A 23,423-nucleotide genomic window follows, 5' to 3' on the forward strand; every position below is an offset into this window, starting at 1 on the left:
TTGAGCTCCTGGTTTACCTGGTTGGCGAAGTTTAGCCCTTTTTGGGAAACATATGGTGCTGTGTCCGTCAATGAACGAAAGAACTGGATTTTTGTCTTACAGTAAAATCTTTTTCTCTGATCATTTACGGACACAGCACCTACCTCTGTTGGGTTATGTATTCTTCTGACACTGCTTGTTACAAACTGAAGTCCTATAGCAGGAAGTGGGAGTATACCCCCTGGGACTGCCCTATAGGCATAGTCAATTCTTTTCTGCCTTCTGTCCTACTCCGAAGGAGAGCAGCATAACCCAAGAGTCAAAGAAGATATGGAGCTGTGTCCGTCAATGAACATCAAAAAAAATGATTTTATGGTAAGACAAAAATCCAGTTTTCTGTCTGCATACATTTATCCTTATATATATTTTTTTTTTTTTTTTAAATCTATTTATTACACATAGAACTAACAGTTCTAATGCAGAAATAATGTCAACGGATGTCTGTCTTGTGTTAGTGTAAATTAATTGGACTGTTTTAAGAGCACAGCAGGGCTTTGACATTTAGCAAAATTTGCTTTTACTGTGGTTAATACTCTTGCTTTACATGAATATGGGATTAACAAACCCCAGGTTGTAGCTTTTATTAAAGAGCCACATTTTATAGATATTTTTAATTTGCCTTTAGATCCCACTGCACAGGAAAATAATTGGAAATATCAATTCATCTTGCAAGAAAAGATTTTATTGTTTCAAGGCTAAATCTGTCCAAACATGCTTTCTTTAGAAGTATACATCTAGTCCTTTTTTATTTGTATTTTAAACAAAGTAAGAGGCTTAAAGTAGAACTATAGACAAAACTTTTATTTCGTTTGGAGTAAGAAAGGGTTACAACCTCTGTAAGGGTTTTTTTTTTTTTTTTTTTTAAAGTGGCCAGGCACATCTGTGCTAATATAATGCAGGCTTTAGGTAGAATCTTAGAAGCTCTGGAAAAGGCCATCGAATAGAAATTTATGATGAATATCTGCTCTCTTTCAGAAACGCTGGGTTGCTCATTTATCGGAGGAGTATCCAACACTGGCCTTTCACTCCAGCCTTACCAATCCATTTGGTAAAGGTGCTTTCATCCAACTTCTCAGGCAATTTGGAAAAGTAATGCAAAGCTGAGTTTTTTTTTCCTTCACTTGTACTCTTAATTGGGATGTATAATGTTTTTATATGTACGGAGTGACTCACTCCTTCCAGTTTCTTGCTACCTGCTTTATTGTCATGGGAATAAAATTTCAGTGGAAAACCTGTGCTCTTAGAAATACCAGTGACATGGGTGCATCCCTATATGCAATGTTTCTTTTTAAAATACAGTGTAGCAGAGTGTCTTTAAGGGAGTTTGGGACATCTCCCAGGCTCCTCTTGTACTCTTTGCGACCTCTGATTCTATATCCAGTTTGGGTTTTGCACCTCTCCCTTTTGGCAATTTGGCGTCACCTGGAACTTGGAGTCAATGCTCCTAAGCCTGTGGGAACAGACAAGTAGTGTCTGCAAGGTTGGTGAAAGCTGTAAAATTGAATAGGTGTAGACTGATAAGCATTAGGCTAGCTCAGCCTGTTAGGACGTAGCTTTGTATAGTTAGTGCTGGAACAGGGCTAGGATTTTGTTTTGGCGTTTTTTGCCCTATTTATTTTTGTAGACCCTATACAGCACTTGTAAATACTGTCACTACATCACTGGACTGATATCTGTGCCTGAATGTGTGCTTACCCCAGGCAGCTTTGCACCAGCTACCTATTCCCAGCTGACAACCGATTTTAAATGTACATGTAAAAAATATTTAACATTGGTTTTAATGCTTTCCTAAACTTTACAAAGGTGTCCTAAAAAAATCCATAGTTTTTTTTCTTAAGTAGGACCCTATTGGTGATACCAGATGGGAAAACTAAAAAATTGCTTTGTCGCTCTTCTTGTGTGAAAGATAAACCTTTAGACCCCGTTCACACTGGGGCGACCTGTCAGGCGACCTGGTCGCCTGACAGGTCGCCGTAGGTCGCCTGCCATAGAGAAGCTGTGGACCCGTTCTAATAGGAGCGACACAAGTCGCTCCGACTTAGAAAAAGGGTCCTGAGCTTCTATGGGGCGGCCCGGAGCGACCTGCATTGACTTCAATGATATGAAGTCCGTGCCGGCCGCTCCGAGGTCGCGGTGCGAGCTGCGCACCGCGACCTGTGAGGTCGCCCCGGCAAGTAGTGTCACCCCAGTGTGAACGGGGTCTTAGAATAAACAAGGCTCTGTATAAGCTGCTCCAGTACATACCCTATTGGTTGTTCTCTGTGTGACTTCTTTTTTTTTTTTTTTTTTTTTTGTAGCCCACAATATGTTTTTGCCACCTACCTTATTTTTTTTTGCGCTCACATGCAACAGGATTTTTACATGCTATTATTGCCAGCAGATATAGCTGCTAGCACTAATCACTGTGTTCTCCTGGCAGAGATGGCGTCCCAACGGGAGAACTCAATAACTCCACCGGCAATGCTAATTTAATCGACCTAAAATATGTTCGTCAACGAAATGAACCCTATTTTAGTCGACTAAAACAATTCAGATGACTAAAATGGCAACTTAGTCAAGACTATGACTAAAACTAAATTGAAATTAGACCTCAAAATTAACCCTGGTTATATTGGAAATTCGAGAGAAATTTTTAAAAATGTATTACAATTTAACTAAACCTGTTAGATTTTAGTAGACTAAAATACTACTAAAACAATTCAAATGACTAAAATACGACTAAAACTAAAAAAGAATTTTAGTCAAGACTATAACTAAATCGAAATTTGATGTTAAAATGATCTCTGTTCTCTGGAGGGATTCCCCCATCAACACTGACTGTTGCAGAGATTTCCCTTCACTTCTGTCCCATAGCCAAACGGAAGTCAAAGGAAATCCCTGCAAATTAAAAATGGAGACCCCGAGGTCACCGACTCTAGTGTCCTCATTGGAAGATTTCCCAAATATTTTCCTGGGGGCAACCCAAAATTTGGAGTTTAGAGAGGGTGAATCTCCTTAACGGGGGGGGCACAGAAAGCAATAAAAACTCCCATCCAAAACTAAAAAAACAAAAACATTTTTCCTTTTTTAGTTCTACTTTGAAGCTTTGGCAATAAAACCTAGAAGCTGATTGGTTTCCTTGCAGAAGTGCAACACATTTTGCATTCTCCATCTTTAGTAAATAAATCCCACAGTTCCTTTGACTGTAGCCATCAGTTGTATTCTGTTTTTTTTTTTTTTTTTTTTTTTGTGTAATTACCCTGTAAAAAGCAAAGTGTTTAAAAATTAAACGGGATAGGTATTGGATAACGATTGTGCTGCATTTTGGCAATTTCAATCCAAGCTTAATTGTTATGCTTACCAGAAAACAGATGATCTTCAAAGGAGCAGGCACTTACAGTGATTATCTGGTGACTCAGCTGTAAAATCTACTGGCATCCCAAGCTCATTTTTATAAAGCCCCAGCCTTTCTTTGTGCCAAAATGCAAATGGTGCTTTTCATAGCTAATCTTTTTGGCAGTTAAAACTATACATTATATTTTCAGTCAAAAGTTGTGGTCTCTTCTTTTTAAATGGCCAGAATCTAGGCATGTTATGTAATGTATTTTAGGGTAAGAGGATATCGCTAATTTCTGACTTTTTTAGTTCAATGTAGTTTTGACTGGTATTGGGTTGTCAATATTTTAATTTGTCCTGTCCTTGTCACAGCTGCACACGGACAAAAAGCAAATCAGCGTGGGATTCATTGGTTATCCAAATGTGGGAAAAAGCTCTGTGATCAACACACTACGATCAAAGAAGGTCTGCAATGTGGCCCCAATTGCTGGAGAAACCAAGGTAAGCCAGATTTTCAGTGCACCAAATACAGTATATCCATTAAAAAAAAATAAATAAAAAAATGTCCTGGCAAATGGTGATTTGAGTGTGCCATAGAAAACTGTACTTCTGGCACAAAATTAGGTTGCTGTTTGAAATATCAAGGGCATTGTGGTAACTGTTGTTATTATTTTTGCTTTGTGATTTAACACTGTCAGCTATAACACTGGAAATGAAAGTCCCAGGCTATAACTATCTACTCCTAAAAGTGAGTAAAGCCTCGTACACACGCACCGATTGTTGGCCTTGAATTTTCGGCCAACGTCCGATCGGCCGATTGTCGGCTTGTTAGTAGGATGCTTTTGACAACCGACTGCGACTTTACGGCCGAACAAAATCTGGTGTGCATGCTATAAAATTTTTGTTGGCCGTCAATAGAACGGCCGATTGTTCGTCAGTCAGTACAGATTTCGGCAGACAAAAATCAGATGAGCAAGACTGGGCATGCTCAGAGAAGAAAAAACACACGGAAAGTAAACCAGCACATGACATCACTTCTGAAGTTGGCTGTTGTTGGCCGAAAAAATTCATGTGCAGTCTAGAGCACATTTCAACCAACACAACAACACTGGACAAAAGACGGCCGATCGGTCGGCCAACAATCGGTGCGTGTTTACGAGGCTTAAGGCTCTATTCACACCTGAGCGTATAATTTCCAGGTTTTTTTTTTGGACATTTTTCAGGTGCTTTTCAGACGTTTTATGGGCATTTTTTTTCAGGCCTTTGGAGGAAGGCATTGCCATCTGACCAAAACGCTTGTAAACCCTTTAAAATTGTGCTTCAGGCGTTTTACTTCAGGCGACAAAATGCTTATATGTGAACAGGGGCCATTGAAATAAGGGGATTTTGCTTGTTGGGTGTTTTGGAATTTGAGAGATTAGTGTTTTTACGAGCTGCAAAACGCTCAGGTGTGAACAGGACCTTAAAAACAACAAAATAAATATTTTACAAACCTGTTAAAGCGGAGTTCCACCCTGGAATTTTTTTTTTTTTTTAAAATACCCCCGGGACAGTCAGGGCTAGTGCATTCCACAATGGCTAGCCTCTGATCTGTCCCGGGTTGCACTTACCTGTTAGGACAAATACTTACCTTGAAAATGTTTTGTCCAGCGCTGCCATCTCAGATGTGGGCAGCTTGAAGCCAGCGAGATCCTCTTCGGCGTCCTCTTCCGCCTTCTTCGGTCCCTCGATGCCCTGCGCCGGCCCCGCCGTCTACTTTCGGTGCGCGCGCGTCATCCCTCCACAGCTTCTGGGCATGCCCAGAAGCTGTTTAGAAGGGGATGACGCGCGCGCCCCGGGAACTGACTTCGGGGCCGGTGCAGGCGCAATGATTCCTGGGAGCTATGACGTTCAGCTCCCAGGAATCATTGCAGAGCCAGGAAGTGACGACGGGCCGCGGCCGAGGAAGAAGGAAGTAAGGTAAGTATATTTTCTTCGCTACGAGGTACGTAAAAAAAAAAAAAAAATGCGATTATCCATTTCTTTTTCAGGTGACCCGGAGCGAGAAGATGGAGGTAAGTATAAAATTAGGGTGGAACTCCACTTTAAGCATGATTTGCACAGAGCAGCCCTAATCCTCCTCCTCTGGGGACCCTGCTGGCTCTCCTGGCTCCTCCTCCCGGCCCGCCCCCTGCTCCCTCATAATTGGCTGTGATTGACAGCAGAGGGAGACAATAGCTCCTGCTGCTGTATCTGAGCCAATGGGGAGGGAGAAAGCCGAGAGCCTTGTCTCTTGTGATCAGGATCCGTTGTGTTTAGGGGGGGCTGCAGGGGGAGCCTGGATGGGAACATCATCCATAGGTTTACTATGGGACACCTGTTGGTCATTCCTCCTCTGTCCTAAAGCTGCCACTGGAAGCCAATCATGCGACATGCCTGGAGCACCCTGAGAATAGGTAAGTATAAGCATTTTCCTTCTACAGGTTAGTTAGAAGGGGGGATTTAAGAGTAGATAATTATAGCCTGGAATTCTACTTGAAGGTTAAGGAATTAGTTGTGGAGCTGTTTGTGATGCCTGACAGAGTTGAAAGGTAGGCTGTGGCCTTTTGGGAACTTTCAGCTTTCATAATCTATTGAGAAATATGTGCTGATGGTGTCCATGAAAGTCTTTCTATTGAGAACCATATACAGTATTTCATAAAGCAGCAGTTATGATGCTGAAGCTTTCAAAAATACTGATTTTTGTTTTTTCTTGATATAAGTCGTTTTCAAAGTCCCGGGAGCTTTAAATGCTTAGCAGCCTACTTAAAGTCTAAGTTTGAGGGAAAAAAAGGCACCATAATTACAATGGATCCCATTTGCTCCTCGTGCTGCTATCTCCTGTTTAAGTAAAGTCCTCCTCTTACGACTGAAACAACCCCCTGACCTTTCCGACGCAGTTGTCTCAGGCACCCAGCAAAAGTGGACAAAAAAATGCTATTGTAGAAACTTTACCTCTATCTTCTATGAATAAAACGTGATGGAATGGAGGGAGCGGGTGTGGCAATCACCCGTCATCCATTCATAGACCAAGTTTCACTTCTTTCATTCTGTGAAAGGAGTAGGCGGGTTGAAAAGACAGGCATCATCAGGAATGCTGGCTCCATTATTCTCGGGCGCACCGGTCAGAGGAGGAGGGTTTCTAATTAGAGGAGACAACAGCACAAGGAAAACATGGCATGTATCATAATGTCCCTTTTTGTTTTATTTGTTTTATTTGTTCTGTTTGTTTTTTTAGATTTTTTGTAAACTTACAAAGTCAAAAGTTTTTGTGTTAGGGGTGTGTGTGCCTGCTTATGTAAAAAGAAAAAAATTAGTGTTCAGACTTTAGGCAGCAATTTAGTGAGCGATAGGACTGGCAAGCATAGCTATGCTGCAAAAATGTTTTATTCGACTAGGGTGGATTGATTTTTTTAATGTTGAATGTTGCCAGCTTCAAAACTGTTGCACTGGACTTGGTTTATACACCATTATTAAATGAGATGAGAAACCTTTGCATGCCATGTATAAGCTGCGTTTGACGTTATACTTTTCATTTTGTAGGTTTGGCAGTATATTACCCTTATGCGTCGGATATTTCTAATCGATTGTCCTGGTGTAGTTTATCCATCTGGAGACTCAGAGACAGACATAGTGCTGAAAGGAGTGGTAAGTGTACCAAGCATTAGAACGTGAATGCTGACATTATGTAGGTAGGTGAGTGGAGGAGGAATGTTGCTTTCAAATTTACTAACTGAAAGAGTCTTTTGAAGGATACAGGAATTCAGAAACAGTCAGGTTATAGTACTGCGAAATGTCAAAAAATCAATCTAGGTGTATAATGACAATATGTATAGATAATAAGCAAACTCAATGACCTTAAATCATAAGTGCTTCCCAATGTCGACAAATCAAATGTCCATAAATCAATATGTGCATAACAAAATTGAAAATGTCCATAGATAAGTGCATTCAAATCCTCAAAATATTGGCCACCACAGAAGTGATTAGTATATAATATTGTGCTTCACTCCACCGCCACCAGAGATCCAAGCCTCTCACCTTAAAGTTTGACCCAGAACACTGAGCCCAAAAACCGCTTTTTTGCCCCTCTGTGGTCACAGGCAGATGTCACCAGTAGGTCAGGAGGTCTCAGACAGATGCACAGGGACAGGGGAACAGCGATGGTGCCGCTTTCACACAGGGCACATAGAGATCACCACATAAGCAAAGAAGCAAAAAGAAATCTAATGCTCTCCGTGCGGGTAAACTGATAACAGCCATTTATTCAAATTAATATACTCACAAACAGCCACTTGGGAGTCATGCTTGTAACAATGAGATTGCACAGCTGAGAGGATACACTGAGCAGAAGGGAAGGCTCCACCCCCTATACACATACCTCCGGGTCACAGCCCCTGTCTGCATTTACAGCAGTTTTGGAAAACCTGGTGTCCAAAGTGGTTTGTTTAAAAAAAAAATGGCAATAGTTGAAAGCGACCTATGCCTTCTCCTGCCTCTCTAGTATCCTCAGACTCTGAGGCAGATATGGCCCCCGCAGACGCATGCCATCCTGGTGGATCTGCGTCTTCGCATTCTGATGGCGAGGATAATGTATCCTCGTCAGCAGCCAGTATCTTATAGTGCGGGAAACCTTAAAAATGGCAGATGATTCTACAGCGTCTGGGACACAGGTGTTTGTTGGCACCCGCAAATCCCAGAAGTTGGGCAAGGTTTTTCCCTGTCCAGGACCTTTTTGACAACATTGTCAGTGAACAGTGGGGGAGCATCAGACAAATGTTAGTGGTGCCTAAGCGCTTTAAAAGGTGCTACCTCCTTCGCAGACGCGGTATCCGCTAGATGGACCGTACCACCAAAGGTGGATCATCCGGTTTCCAGACTAAACAAGTCTACTGTGGCTCAGGTGGAGGAGTGCCCGATACTTACAGACCCCGTGGTTAGACAGATTGAGTCTCTGTCCCACCATTTGCATGTGATAGCGGGCTCAATACTGAAAACTGGTCTTTGTGATCACTCTGGTTTCACAGGCCATAACAGAATGGGTGAAGTTGCTGAAAGGTGACCTGGAAACGGAGCAGCTAATGCCGGGCCTGATAGAGCTAATGGACCAAATGGTCCAAGCCCTTCTGTATACATGTGATGTGTTGCTGGATGCGGCTCCACTGGTAGCAAGAGTGTCTGCAGTGGGGGTTGCTATTAGACGCATGGTGTGGCTAAAAAGCAGGTCTGCGGACCAGGCTTCCAAAAAGGCTCTTTCTGACCTTCCCTTTATGGGGACAAGTTGTTTGGATCCTCCCTGGATGAGTTGATCAGAGGCCTTACCTGTGGGAAGACTACTCTTCCCCCAATCCATCAAGGTCAAGGCACCATGTAATAGACGGGTGCCTTAATTTACTGCTCATTGGCAGTCCTTTTGTACCTCCGGGTCGCAGGAGAAAGGAGCTAAGCCATTCAGTCTGGGGGTTCCAAGAAGACATGGTTGGGTAACTGAGAACTGGCCAATCGGGATCTGTGGGATCACGGGATCCCCTAGCCGCCGCCCTAGATGCACTGGAGGCTCCTTGGGGTCATTATCGGCTGATCTATGCGTTTTCACCGCTGAAACTCCTGCTGAGACTTTGCCTCTATTCTGTGCACGAGGGGATTCCAGTCATTCTGTTGACTCCAGACTGGCCTCGCTGGTCTTGGTACGCAGACCTGGTAAGATTAGTTGCCGATGCTCCTTGGAGACTTCTCAGGGAAAATCTGCTGTCTCAAGAGCTGATCTTCCATCCTGCTTTAGTCGCTGGCTTTAACGGCATGGCTATTGAAAGCCAGATGTTGAAGGATATGGGTCTTTCTGATTCAGTGATTGCTACCAGGGCTGTGGAGTCGAGGAGTCGGAGGAAATTTTGGGTATCTGGAGTCGGAGTCGGCAAACAATACTCCGACTTCTACTACTACTACTACTACTACTAAATTTAGATTGGAATTTTAAAAAAATAAGCAAGTTTAAATGTCCCAATTCACAAAAAGTTATAATTAATGACTTAGTATAAGGAAACTTATAATTGAGGAGGCCAAATGTAAAAAGGAAGAACTACAGAAAATTCTGAAAGGACGTTTTGTCTTCCTTAAAATGGATGCATGCACACGTCAGAGTAAATTTTGCTATTAATGTTAGATTTGTGGATGAAAATAACAAAACCATAACACGGACCCTCGGATCAAAGGACACTCAGGCACATCACACCAGTGATTACCTTCAGAAGTTAGTGGAGGGTGTTCTAGAAGATTTTGAAATTACAAAGGAACAGATTTTATGTGTTGTGAGTGTGACAGATAACGCTTCTAACATGTTGAGCACAATTGAGAAGATGAACTCGGATGAAGAAGGTAACAAACAGATATTAGAGTTAGAGGAAGTTTTTAACAACCCCCTATTTCCCCCTGGACTAATATCAAAGCCTTCCATTGGTGGCTTAACAAGGGCCTATTTCGCATTGGACACTTCTTTAACTCCATGGGGCCCCTTTCTTTCCCACACTGTGTCAATTTCTTCAAAATGCCCCTCACTGAGAGATATCGCCACTCCCAGATATCACATTTCCTCCACTCCATATGGGACGATAAACCTGACCCTCCACAAATCACTCTTTATGAACGCTGGTGCTCGGAAGCCAGGGCCCCAAGGGGAGGGATTTCCCTCATCTATTCAATACTATCCAACAGCGATGTCAAACCTGCATATGCACTAGACTGGGATAGGGACCTTCAACACTCCTTTACAGGTATACTGAATGTTTCTCTTATCGAAGCTAATGTTAAATTGCTCACCAGATGGTACCTGGTCCCTACCCGCATTGCGGCCATGTTTCCAAACGCCTCTCCACAGTGCTTTAGGGGCTGCGGTTCATCTGGTGACCACTTGCACACTTGGTGGGCCTGCCCCAAGATTAGGCTATTCTGGAATAAATTATTCCAGATCATTCGTGAAGTACTTGATCACCCCATCGCTCAGTCCCCACAAATTGCACTTCTCAACGTCAAGGTCCCTAAACTCTCTAAACCTGCTCAGAAACTCCTCCATTTTATGCTCCTGGGAGCCAAATTCACTATAGCCAGAGCATGGAAAACACCCAGGGTGTCCATCAGGGAAACCAAACTTAAGATTTCCTGGATCATGTCGCAGGAAAAAAAGTCTCTGGTATTATCAATAATAATGTGGTTAAATTTGAGACCATCTGGGAACCCTGGGCTAAATATGTACAGGTTTCCATTTGATCTGGCTGCCAGACCCTCTTTCTTTTTCCTCTTTTCTCTCCTTATTTCAGCTAACCTCTTGAGCCTCCTATGCTCTTATTCCCTTCTACCCCCTTCCATTCTATCCTACCTTACTCCCCCCCCCCCCCCCCCCACCCTCCTTCGCTGAGGAGTCGGAACAGTTATCTACCGACTCCACAGCCCTGATTGCTACACTGTTGAAGGCCAGGAAATCTACTTCCCGGAAGAGCTATCATCATACGTGGAAATCGTGCATTTCATGGTGCGAATCCATGAAGGTGCATCCTCTCCTTTTTTCGGTGGCTAGGATCTTGGCTTTCCTTCAAAGAGGTATCGTACAGAAGTTATCGTGTCAACTAAACCCCTAGTCAACTAAGTACATCAGACTGGGGGGCTGGCTGGCTCCATGCACCTCTTTTAATCCTTTTCAATTCGTTTTTTCCGATACAGGGATGGAGAGACGCTGGGCATACCTGCTGGTGTCTCATTTAAAGTCCCACATAGCCCACATTGTCTATGCAACTAGGGATGGAGGCACCTCGCCTACAGGCTGGTGCTTCATTTAAAGTCCCACCGTGCGATTTTCGTGCGTTTTTGGTGGATGCAGTCTAATTTGACCCCAGTTTTTTCATATACAGGGATGGAGACCATAGCATGACCTGCTTGTCTCATGTAAAGTCCCAAATACTTTATGAAATTAGGGATGGGGGCACTGAGCTATACAGGCAAACTGCCTCATATAAAGTCCCAATCTGTGTTTTACACTGCATCCGCCAAGGGATTGGAGGTGTATGCTTCTCAGCTGGTCGTTTTCAGTTTGTACCATCTTAAGAACATTGCTATTAGAGCATTGAGATACCATACCAGTCGTGGACGGAAGTGGGTGGGGAAGTTTGGGCTGCTCCCTCCCACCTGCTTCCTATCCACCCATTAGCAACCATGTGCTCCCAGAGTGGAGACACTTACATTTAAAAGTGTTAGGGAGACCAAAATAGCACTGCAGATATAACAGGGTGCCGTGTCGTGGCTCTGCAGCTTACATATGCGTTTGCAAATGCGTGTCAACTAAACCCCTGTTTTTTATGTATATTGAGACAGGTCTACTTGGTTGGTGGCAGACTGGAGGGTGAGTACATCAGACTGGGGGCTGGCTGGCTCCATGCACCTCTTTTAATCCTTTTCAATTCGTTTTTTCCGATACAGGGATGGAGACGATGGGCATACCTGCCGGTGTCTCATTTAAAGTCCCACATAGCCCACATTGTCTACTTGTCTCGTACAGAAGTTGGCCCTGGCTACTATTAAAGGCCAGTGTCAGCCTTGGCTGTGTTTTTTCCAATGTCCTTTAGCCTCGCATGTGTTGCTTCGCACTTTTATCCAAGGGGTCCGTCATGTGGCCCCTCCGAGGCTATCCCCCGTTACCTTTATGGGATCTGAATTTGGTATTGTCCTTCAAAAACCTCCTTTTGAGAACATTAGGGAAATTCCTCTGCTTAACTTTTCTCAGAAGGTTGCCTTTTTGGTGGCTATTACTTCTGCTCGCAGAGTATCAGAATTGGTGGCACTTTCCTGCCGATCGGCTTATTTGGGGGTCCACAGAGATAAAGTGGTACTTCGATCTAGTCAGTCATTTTCTTCCTAAATGAAAATGACTGACTAGATCGAAGTACCACTTTTCCAGCTAAATGAAGACATTGTGCTGCCTTCTTTACCAAGCATCCTAAGGAAATTGATTTGCGTCCTTTGGATGTGGTTCGTGCAATAAGGGTTTACCTGGCGGCTGCTGAATCTTTCAGGAAATCGCATTCTTTTTGTCCTTTTGTTGCTGAGTGCTTCTTGGGCTTTTCGCCATCAGGCATCAGTGATAGTGATAGAAGTTTGCAAGGCTGCAATTATGCATTGCTAATGACCCTAGAAGGAAAGGGTTTAACACCAGGGGCAATCAAGGGTTAAATGTGTCCCTATGGGGTGCTTTCTAACTGTGGGGAGAATAGGATTTCTGCATTGACATAGAGACCTGTGTGCCTAAATAAGAGGAACACAGGATCCCTGTGTTCATAACTGACAGAACAGTGGTGTGCCATGTTTACAACAGCAGACCGCCGTTCTGTGTCCACGGCAATCGCAGCCGTTGGACCCGTTGATTGGCTCCCTCTGTAGCCAAATGGGCGCACGCACACCCCCGGTAGTGGCCCTACGAAGTAGCGTACAGATACGTCGTTTTGTGGGACAGAGCCGACCTGCTGCAGTAAAACTACGGCGGCTGGTCGTCAAGCAGTTAAGTTATCCAGACACAGCCTTTGAGATGCAGTGCCACTCCAATCCCTGTTTGAAAGGCACCACTTGCTGTGAGCCCAGGGCATCAAGGTTCTACCTTTAACACCGGACTTCCAGAAGAATGGTGCAGAGGGTGGAATCTTATGCGGTGCCGTTCTGCAGTGTTCAGCATTTGTAAACTCTTGGAAGAAAATCACGTTGCCTTACCAGGCCCAGAATCTCTAAAGAATGCTAAGTATTGTGTGTTTTTTGTTGGTGCAGGGCTTGTTCATATTCTAAAACTATTTGCCAGAATAGTTGATTGACTTTCAGCTGTTAGTTACACCTGTGTTGGTTCAGAACTCTGACTCAACTATTTAGAGAAATTGGGTTGTTTAAAGAGCATGTTTTTCTTTCTATTTTCTACTTAGGTACAAGTGGAAAAGATTAAAAGCCCAGAAGATCACATAGCTGCTGTTCTTGAGAGAGCCAAACCAGAATACATAAGCAAGACCTACAAGATAGACTCCTGGGAAAATGCTGAGGATTTCCTTGAGAAACTAGCTTATAAAACCGGAAAATTGTTGAAGGTTAGCATAACTAATTTCTATTACCCAGGTTAAACAATATTGATGGTCTATCACCTGCTGGATATTACCACCTTGTACTAATGCAGCAAAAGCATTGCAGACGTTCTTACTATTTTTGTAAGCCCCTGTATATACTTTCCAATGGCTTCCTATCAGGATATATTATGGTGAATTGGGTTGTTGCATCACCGCAGAGCCCACCTCAAACACTTGACACCCCTGAGTGGAGCAACCGTGAAGAGCCTTCCTGCCTCCCCCAGTTCAGTGCCAGTTGTGGGTCTCCTGGGTGGGGGAAAGAATGATGGCTTATGTATGTTATAACTTTATGAGAATTCAAAACTTGCATATGAAGCAGAGGAAACCAGCAACAATTACTAGTTGTAGGGAAGTGAGGCCGACAAAAGATTTCTTATATTCCCTGCTAGGCAGTGTTACCTGGTTTTCACCCTACATTAAAATGTACATTTTTTTTTTTTTACTAGTAGCGTGTTGCTAATAAACCCCTTGAATATGTTTTATACATGTGATATTTTGTCCACTTTTTGCAGGGAGGAGAACCAGACAGACAGACTGTGTCAAAGATGGTTCTTAATGACTGGCAGAGGGGAAGAATACCATTCTTTGTGAAGCCACCAAATGCTGAACCACCCCCTGAGGTAACATCATTGATGGCTGTATTTTATGATTGTTGTAGTAAAAGATTACTGATGTTTCAAAAAAAAAAAAATCTTTAAACCTCAATTGTAGCCTATGCAAAAGTTTTGAAAAATCAAGCCCTTGTGGCTGAACATAACCAGTAATAATTGTATAAGGGCTCTTTCACACTGGCGGACTCCATTTTTCTCAGCGGGGATCGATCCGCCGATCCCCCGCTGAGCGGGCGAATGACAGCTGTGTCTCCGTGCTGTGTGCGGAGACACAGCTGTCAGGTCCCCATTCATCTCTATGGGGGAATCGGAAGGGAACGGACCTCCTGTCCGTTCTCATCCGATCTGCCAGACGAATGGAAAATAGGGTTTCCATCCGTCCAGTTTTGACGGATCTGATTGGATCGGATGTCCAGACATGTCTCCGCTGACATCCGATGCCCCGTAGGGATGCATAGGGAGTCCGTTCAGATCCGCCAAAAAAACTGACAGGCGGATCTGAACGGGCTCCATGTGTGAAAGGGGCCTTACTGTTTGCGTGCAGGAAGCGTTTTAAAAAAAAAATGCCTTTACCCAGCAGTTTTTATAAATCCACCCCAGCAGAAGACTACAAAGCTCGGCAGTATGGCAGATCAGAGCTGTAACACTCCATTTAGCAAAGCTTATGCTGCCTTTTGATTACAGCACTGTAGCTGTGACTCATAGGGTCCTGTCGGACAGCTGCTTTCACGAAGAACACTGTGTACTGCTATAATATATCCTGCCGAACATTGGAGTTCACTGCTTTGGCAACTTTGCAAAAAATGTAAGGGCACGCTTATACCAGTGAACTACAGTAATGGAAGAATCACCATAGTGCATGTTGTTGCATTGAGGGTGCCATTCAGAATAAACTGTGCATTGCAGTGTACTGGAGAAAATAGTACATGCATGACTTATGGTTCATTGTGGTGAGCCTGTTCAATTAAATCGGCCCAAGTAACCTAATGTCTTACATTGTGCTTCAACTTGAGTTAACCGGTGCGGGTTTACCGCACCTGAGCAGTATTAATGGGTCATCAGAAAATTTGTCGCCATAAACCACCCTGACTTGACACTTCCTCTGCTTTAATCAGTTAATATTTTTATGTAATGCCTGCTTGCCATATTTTATCATGAGGATAACCAGAGAAGCTGAATTACCAGAGCCAGTAATAAGTTTTTAGTTTTATTTTACATGTTACAGGAGTAGGACACTAGGCAGAAAACATCTGTCTACGCCTATGGGCAGCCCCAGGGGGGTATACTCCCTCTCCCTGCTTATAGGTACTCACTTTTTTTTTTTTCCTCTTCAGGAATAAGGACCTAGTTCCTTGCTGGGATCTCTGGTCCTGGGAAGTTTTTTTTTTTTTTTTTTTTTCTCCTAGATTTTTCCTGTGAGCTCTACAATCAACTGCCAGACTGGGCGACAGGCTGGATAATTTAGATCCAGTGGTCACTCTAGTCTGGCCAGCGAGCGCATGCAGGCCTCAGCGTCACGCTGTGTCAGGTGCGACGTAGCCTTACTGAACGGGGGCTGGCGTGTGAGTTAAATGACTCGTGAGGTCGACCGGTTCTCGGCCTGAGTCGCATTGTTCCTCCTGGCCAACAACCCCCCCCCTTTCATTTTGATGGCGAGGGGTTCTGTCTGGAGCGGTGCCCACCCGGTTCCTGGTATAGTGAGTAGCTGTCCTCCTTCTGCCCTTGGAGGGTTTTGGTGTGGACGTGGGCCCCTCCATGGGACGATCGGACCCCCGGGTTCACCTCCTTCCTGTCAGGCACCCCCCTTTCATCTGTTCCCCCCTCCTACCCCTCCACTTATGCTGGGGCTGTTTGGGTGGTCTGGTCCATATACTGGGGTAGGTGCAGGGGACTATACTGGCGATGGGGGGGCCTGGCGATGGGGGCTGGGGGGGTGTACCAGATGGCTCCTGCCAGAATCTGTCCCTGAGGCCTAGGGATCCCTCCTGGGTCCCTTGAAGCCTCGTGGAGGGTGTGCTGATCTGGTGCAGCTGGTCGCCGACATTCCTTTGAAGCTTCCTCTCAGGGAGGATCTGCTGTCCCAAGGACCAATCTTCCATCCTGCTTTACAGTTGCTAACTTTGACGGCTTGGATGCTGAATGCCAGGTGCTGAAGGATAGAGGTTTATCTGAATAAGTGATTCCTACACTGTTAAAAGCTAGGAAATATTCTTCTAGGAAGATCTACCATCATACGTGGAAGATGTACATTGCATGGTGTGAGTCTCTTGGGGTTCCTCCTCGCTCCTTCTCGGTGGCTCGGATCTTGACCTTCCTTCAACGGGGGGGGGGGGGGGGGGGGGTTGAATAGAAATTGGCCTTGAGTTTTAATCAAGGGCCAGGTGTCGGCTTTTGGCGGTCTTCTTCCAACAACCTTTGACCACACTCCCTGGTACGTACCTTTCTTCAGGGTGTCTTACATTTTGGCTCCTCCTGTGCGGTCTCTGTTGCCTCCTAGGGACCTCCATTTGGTATTTTATGCCCTCCAGAAGCCTCCCTTTTGAGAATCTTTGGAAAATTCCCCACGCTGTCCCAGTAGGTGGCGTTTTTGGTGGCTATCACCTCTGCGTGCAGGATGTCTGAACTGGCGGGGTTCTCCTGTTCACCTTACCTGGTGATTCACAGAGATAAGGTGTTTCTTCTCCCCCTGTCCGTCGTTCCTTCCTTCATTTGAATGAAGACCCTGTGTTGTCTTCCCTGTGTCCCAGGTCTAAACATCCGAAGAAAATTGCCCTGCATGTGGTCTGGGCAATTAGGGTGTACTGGCAGCTGCGGAGTCTTTCAGGAAGTCGGACTCACTATTTGTGCTCGTGGATGGGCATGGTAAAGGGTTGTCCGATTCCTCTGCGACCATTTCCAGATGGATCAGACACAGTGATTCAGGCCTATTCCATCAAGGGTCAGGTTCCTCCTTTTCCTGTCAAAGCGCACTCTACTAGGGCACTTAATGCCTCCTGGGCCTTCCGTCATCAGGCAGTCAGTGACGCAGGTTTGCAAGACGGCCACCTTGTTGGCGGTGCACACTTTTCACACTGAGGGTGTATTTTTTTTTTTTTTTTTTTCAGGTGGGTTCTAGTTGTTTTGGTCGAGCTTCTGTTGCCTGGTTGGCTACTGTTTAGCCTTGGGAGTTTTTTGCTGTTCCCACCCCTCTGGTTTAACACTGCTTTGGGACGTCCCACTGGTTAAGAATATTAGGAGCTGTGTCCGTCAATGAACAAAAGATAAAATGGGATTTCTGACTTACCGTAAAATCCATTTCTTTGATGTTCATTGACGGACACAGCACCCACCCCTCTATGGAGTTGTAATTCTTCTGACACTGCTTGTAGCAAAACTGAGTACCTATAGCAGGGAGAGGGAGCATACACCCTGCGACTGCCCATAGGTGTAGCCAGACTTTTTTTTCTGCCTAGTTTCTGACTACTGTAGGGGGCAGTATAACCCAATGGCTAAGAATATCTGGAGCTGTGTCCGTCAGTGAACATCAGAAAAAATAGATTTTATGGTAAGTCAAAAATCACATTTTTTATTTATTTTTCATAATTTTAGGCCAATATGTTTTTTGCCACACATTTTTCCCAATAAGTGTATATTGGTTTGCGGAAATGTTATCATGTCTACAAACTAGGGGATAGATTTATCTTTTTTTATTTTTTTATTTTTATACTAGTAATGGAGGCGGTCGGCCATTTTTGACCAGATTGCGGCGGACAGATCAGATACTTACCTGACACTTTTGCGGGGAGCGGTGACATTGCTACAGTAATCAATGCTAAAAATATGCATTGTTACTGTACCAATGATACTGGCAGGGAAGGGGTTAACCCCAGGGGCAATCAAAGGGTTAAGTGTGTCCCTGGGGGATGCTTTCTAACTGTATGGGGGATGGGCTCACTAGATGAACATTGAGATCTGTTCCTGAATAGTAGGAAAACAGGATCCTTGTGTTGAGTCTGTTTACATAGGCCGACCACCGTTCTGTCTCTATAGGGAGCGATTCGCCGGACCCTCTGATTGCCTCCCCCCTCTGGCAAATAAGCACGCACCCCCACTGGCTATTACAGCGTTTCGCGTAATAGAGCCGACCCGCGGCAGTGTATGCGTGGCGGCTGGTCGGCAAGTGGTTAATATAAGGAAACTTACCAGTCCAAGGATCCAGCAATGTTCTCACCAAGCACATCCTTCAACCATCATACCCCCCCCCCCCCCCCAAACATGCTGAACTTCCCCTTTTGGGTGAAAAAAAAAATAAACATTCATACCAAGTAAATTTGTCAAGTGAGAGGTAAGTTGACAGTAGCTTAGGTGGTCGACATTAACCACTTCCTGCCCGTCAGAAGCTAAATGACGGCCGGGAAGTTGTTGCTCTATCCTGACTGGCCGTCATATGACGTCCAGCCGGAGAGACCGCAGCGGTGATCGGTGGTGCGGTGTGTAAGTCTGACTTAACGCATCTCAGATCCCAGTAAAGAGTGTAATGACGTAGGCTCTTTACCATGTAACCAGCTGTGTCCAGTTACAGCTGGTCACATAGTAAATGGGAAGTGCCGTTGATCAGCTTTCCTCAGTTCGTGCCTGACCGGCACAAGTAGAGGAGAGCTGATCGGCGGCTCTCCTGATGGGGAGGTCTGTGCTGTGGTAATCAGAGCATTGATTACCAGTGCAGACCCTTGGGGGATGCCACCAGGGATGACCACCCTTGGCCACCAGGGCTGCCAATCAGGGCTCAGGGACCATTTCAGTGCCGTCCTCATCAGTGCCGCCCATCATTGCTATCTATCAGTGCCGCCCATTATTGCCATCTATCAGTGCTGCCTACCAGTGCCCATCAGTGCTGCATATTAGTGCCTCATCAGTACCACCCCATCAGTGCCTGTCAGTGTGGCCTCATCAGTGCAGGAAAAAACGTATCTATTTACAAACTTTTATAACGTAAACAAACTTTTTTTTTTTTTTTTTTTTTTATTTGTGCAGCAAAAAAGAAAAAAACTTTGCGATGATCAAATACCACCAAAAGAGAGCTCTATTTTTGGGGGCAAAAATTTCATACATTTGGTTTAGGTACAGTGTTGCATGACCGCCCAATTGTCATTCAAAATGCAACAGCGCTAAAAGCTGAAAATTGGCCTGGGCAGGAAGGGGGTGAACGGGCCCTGTATTGAAGTGCTTGATGTATAATTATGTTGCTCAACATAACTGTGATTTTAGCTTAAATGTCATGTCTTTCCCATTTGCTAGGCTTTGCAAACATCCCAAACAACATCAAAAGAGAATGAGGTTAATGATGAGAATTGTGACGATGAAAGCCCCATTTCAGATGCACAGGAAGCTGCACTTTCAGAAAAGAGAGAAATAAAGGAAATTCTTACACATGTGAGACAGAATTTTGGCAAGCTCAATGTGGCACCTGAGTTTTTACAGGAGGACCTGGTCCCTATAGAAGTAGATGGCATGTCGGACATTTCAGACCTAGATTCTACAGGGATGGAAGAGCAATCAGAAGAAGAGGAAGATGAAGTTACTAACACTGTACAGACAGACAACAGTACAGAGCTTACTGATCAACAGGCTGAAAAGCAAAGTTCAAAAACACTGTTGAAAGATTTAGATGACAGAATAGCAAAGTGCAAGAAATTCCTGGATAAAGCCAAAGCAAAACGATTCTCTGCTTTAAGGTAACGTAATCAAAAAAGGATGTTTTTAGAGGCTGGATGGATTTCTGTATGCTATAAATTTACATATGTGGTAAAAAGGGTTAACCCATTCACTGCTAGAACCATCTTTCTATTGTTTGCATGTTTTAAAAATAATTTTAGACTGAAAATAGATTCAAACCCCCAAGCATGTTTTTTTCTGAAATCTGAGAGTAAACCTGGAGTATAAAGTGGTAGTTTTTGCAAATTTTGACCCTGGAGACTGAAATGGTAGTATTTGCAGATTTTTATGTTGCATATTGATTGAGCCAGTACAAATTTTCAGCAAAAAATTACACCCGAGTTTATTTTAGGGCACACAAACGCAATATATTGGCCTTTTTCTTTTTTTTTTTCTGGTAAAAATAAAAGATGGTTTTGTGACTAGTAAATGGATTGACAACATGTCAGGCCGCCCTTGAAACAGTGGCAAACTGAAGCTTCATCTATGGAAACTTTTGGGTATCAAAGCTTACAGGTCATCCTATCCCCTCTTCGGCGCCTTTCCTCATAACTGAGGTCCTTCAGCCTTCGTTAACTAGGTTTTCCTTTTCTGGACTCTCCTGTTCAAGCACTTCCTTCCTAAGCACCGGTGACCAAAACTAGACTACATATTCAAGATTTGGCTGAACCAGAGTTTTGTAAAGTGGTAGCATTAAAGTTTTTTTTTATTTCTGGAGTAAATGCCCTTTTTAATAATATTAGTCTGTTAGGCTCGCTTGCTGCGGCGTGCATTGCATGCCAAAATACCTCAGTTTGTAAAGTACGTAGGGGTACTATGACAAATGCCTTAGTGAAATCTAGATACACTACATCCACAGTTCTTCCTATTATCAAAATTACAGTTTACCTCATAGAATGTAATTATTATCTCTAGAAGCTCTAAAAGTGAATTGCCATCATCCCTTGCAAAAATTGCTAATCCTCTTAGGGGGTGGGATTATGTAGGCAATAATATAAAACTGTTATAAATAAAATATATATTAATTCTATTGAATACAAAAGGTCATAAAAAGACTAATATTGAGGTCTTCAAATCTATGAACATGGTAACTTGATAGCTAAATAGCATACATCCATGTCAAACATTATACAGAGAGCATGTGAGAACAAAATTGTTGGGAAATTTGGGAAAAAGTGTGGTGATTCCAAATGTTTGCTGTCATCCGTGTCACATGATTGCTGTGGATGCCGAAGTAACACTGGAATTCCAACGCGTTTCAACGATTCAGTGTCATTTTCTGCAAGTATGCTATTTAGCTGTCAAGTTGCCTTCATAATCCCCCCCCCCAGGAGGATTAACAATTTTGCTACCTCCATAGAATGTAGCCAGGAAGTAAATGTGGTACTGGTTTGATTACCAGATGACAAAGTAAACAAGACCTAAAAAGGAAAACTAACTCTGCATCTTAGGTCTGGTAAGCTCAAATATATATTTTTGTTTTGGAGTTTAAATAAAATTAGGGTGTGGAAATTTGTACCAATATATTAGGCATTTTCCCTATTGGAGCGATTTACCATCTCTTCCTCTCCCTGTGACCCCATTTTATCAATTAACTTTGTGTTTTGAGGAAGAACAATATGTTGCCTCAACAGTTAGATGGGTACAAATCACTAACCTTTTTAGTGTGTGTTCTTTATTTTTTTCTGTAGAATCCCTTTTTATTTTATTGACCACATTTTTTATTATGGTTTAAGACATTAAAGCATAACTTATGGCAAAACTTTTTCTCTCTACCGTTTGACAGACGCAGCTCCAATCTTCTTAGACCATTGGGTTATGCTCCTCCCATCAGGAATAGGACACTAGGCAGGGAAAAACTTTACCATGCCTATGGGGGCTGTCCCTGCAGGCTTAACCCCACACACTCTGCTACAGCCTCTAGTTTTTCTGCCCAGTTTAGGAATAGGACCTAGTTCCCTGCTGGAACTTCAGTCTTGGCTATTTATTAACCACTTGCCGACTGCCTAACGCCGATCTACATCGGCAGTCAGCCCCTCACAGGCAAAGTGACGTAGGGCTACGTCACTAGCTTGTGAGGGTCTAGGGAGCGAGGCAGCTTGTGTAAACAAGCCACCTGTCATTCTCCTCGCTGTAAAGACACTGATCAAACGGATCTAGTATGTAGATCCATTGATCAGTGTCCTTACAGCTCAAGCCACAGCCAATCACAGTAGGACACACACAGCCCCTCCCTCCCAAATAAAGTTAACCCCTTCACAACCAGTGTATTTTTACAGTAACAGTGCATATGTATAGCACTGATTACTGTAGAAATGTCACTGGTAACCCCAAAAGTGTCACAAATGTCAGTCAAGGGTCCGATCTGTCCGCCCCAATGTCGCAGTACCGCAAAAAAAATCGCAGATCGCCGCCATTACGCGTTAAAAAAAAAAACAACAAAAATGACAAAAATCTTTCCCTTTTGTTAGTAAACGCGATAACTTTTGCGCAAACCAATCAAAATACGCTTTTTTCTATTTTTTTTACCAAACATATGTAGCATAAAACAAATTGGCCGAAAATTTAAAAAAATTTTGATTTTTACTTTTTTTTTGGGGGGGAATTTCATATAAAAAAATGTGAAAAATATTATTTTTGCAAAATTGACGCTCTTTTTTTTTGTTTATAGCGCGTGATCAAAAAATCGCACAGGTGATCAAATACCACCAAAAGAAAGCTCTGTTTGTGGGAAAAAAAGGACGTCAAATTCGTTTAGGTACAGCGTCGCACGACCGCGCAATTGTCCGTTAAAGTCACGCAGTGCCGAATCGCAAAATACCCCCTGGTCAGGAAGGGGGTAAAATCTTCCGGGGCTTAAGTGGTTAATAGGGAAATTTTGTTATTTTGTGATTATTATTTTTTTATTTTCACTGGTTAGCGTTCCTGAAGAATTACAAGCAACAGCCAGCTGTGGTTTCAGACAGGATATTCTAGATCCTTAAGGTCTCCCAGTCTGGCCAGCGAGTGTGAGCATGTTATAGACCAGAACTAGGCCTCGCCATGACAGAGCCCCGATGGATGGGGACGAGCCTGCGAGTGGACAAGTCTCGCTGGGACGCTATCGACCTGGTACGCCCTGAGTCACGGCGTGCCCCCTGGCTGGCAGCACCCCCACCCCGGGTGGGAGGTGGACTGTTCGGAATGGGCCCACCTGGTACCGTGTTATGGTAGGTAATACGGTCCCCCAAGACCTCTGACGGTCTTGGGGTGGACGTGGGGCCTCTCCCTGGAATAGTCAGACCCTTGGGGCTCCCACAGTTCCTCTGGGATATTAGGCCTACCCTCTCTAAGTTTTTAATCCCCCCCCCCCTACCCATAGCAAGTCCTACCTCCGGGGGGTGGTGGAAATATTGCTTTTTTAGTGTTTTTCTGTGGGGATGGCTTTGTCCTGGTGGGGTCTCTTCCTAGGGACCCTCCGATGCCTCTTGTCTGGGGGTTCGGGAGACCGCATGGTGCACCGTGGGGGCTGCCATTTTGCTGTAGATTTATGCTTTTTATTCTCCGGTTGAAATGCATGGGCAGCCATTTTTTGTTCCCCATAGGATTGCATGGGGCGACC

At 44.0% G+C, this 23,423-nt stretch overlaps 1 protein-coding gene across 1 annotated transcript in view; it reads left to right on the forward strand.

Annotated features, from left to right (window-relative positions):
• GNL2 (G protein nucleolar 2) overlaps positions 1 to 23,423 on the forward strand; it is a 75,444-nt gene that overhangs the window by 36,952 nt on the left and 15,069 nt on the right. Inside the window, exons 8-13 of the mRNA XM_082244652.1 lie at positions 1,015 to 1,128; positions 3,727 to 3,855; positions 6,916 to 7,020; positions 13,323 to 13,481; positions 14,030 to 14,137; positions 19,406 to 19,842. Coding sequence (XP_082100778.1) covers positions 1,015 to 1,128; positions 3,727 to 3,855; positions 6,916 to 7,020; positions 13,323 to 13,481; positions 14,030 to 14,137; positions 19,406 to 19,842 — 1,052 coding nt within the window. The remainder of the gene's footprint in view (positions 1 to 1,014; positions 1,129 to 3,726; positions 3,856 to 6,915; positions 7,021 to 13,322; positions 13,482 to 14,029; positions 14,138 to 19,405; positions 19,843 to 23,423) is intronic.

The sequence above is a fragment of the Pelophylax lessonae genome (assembly GCF_965119305.1).
Source record: "Pelophylax lessonae genome assembly, chromosome: 2".
Taxonomy (NCBI): Eukaryota; Metazoa; Chordata; class Amphibia; order Anura; family Ranidae; genus Pelophylax; species Pelophylax lessonae.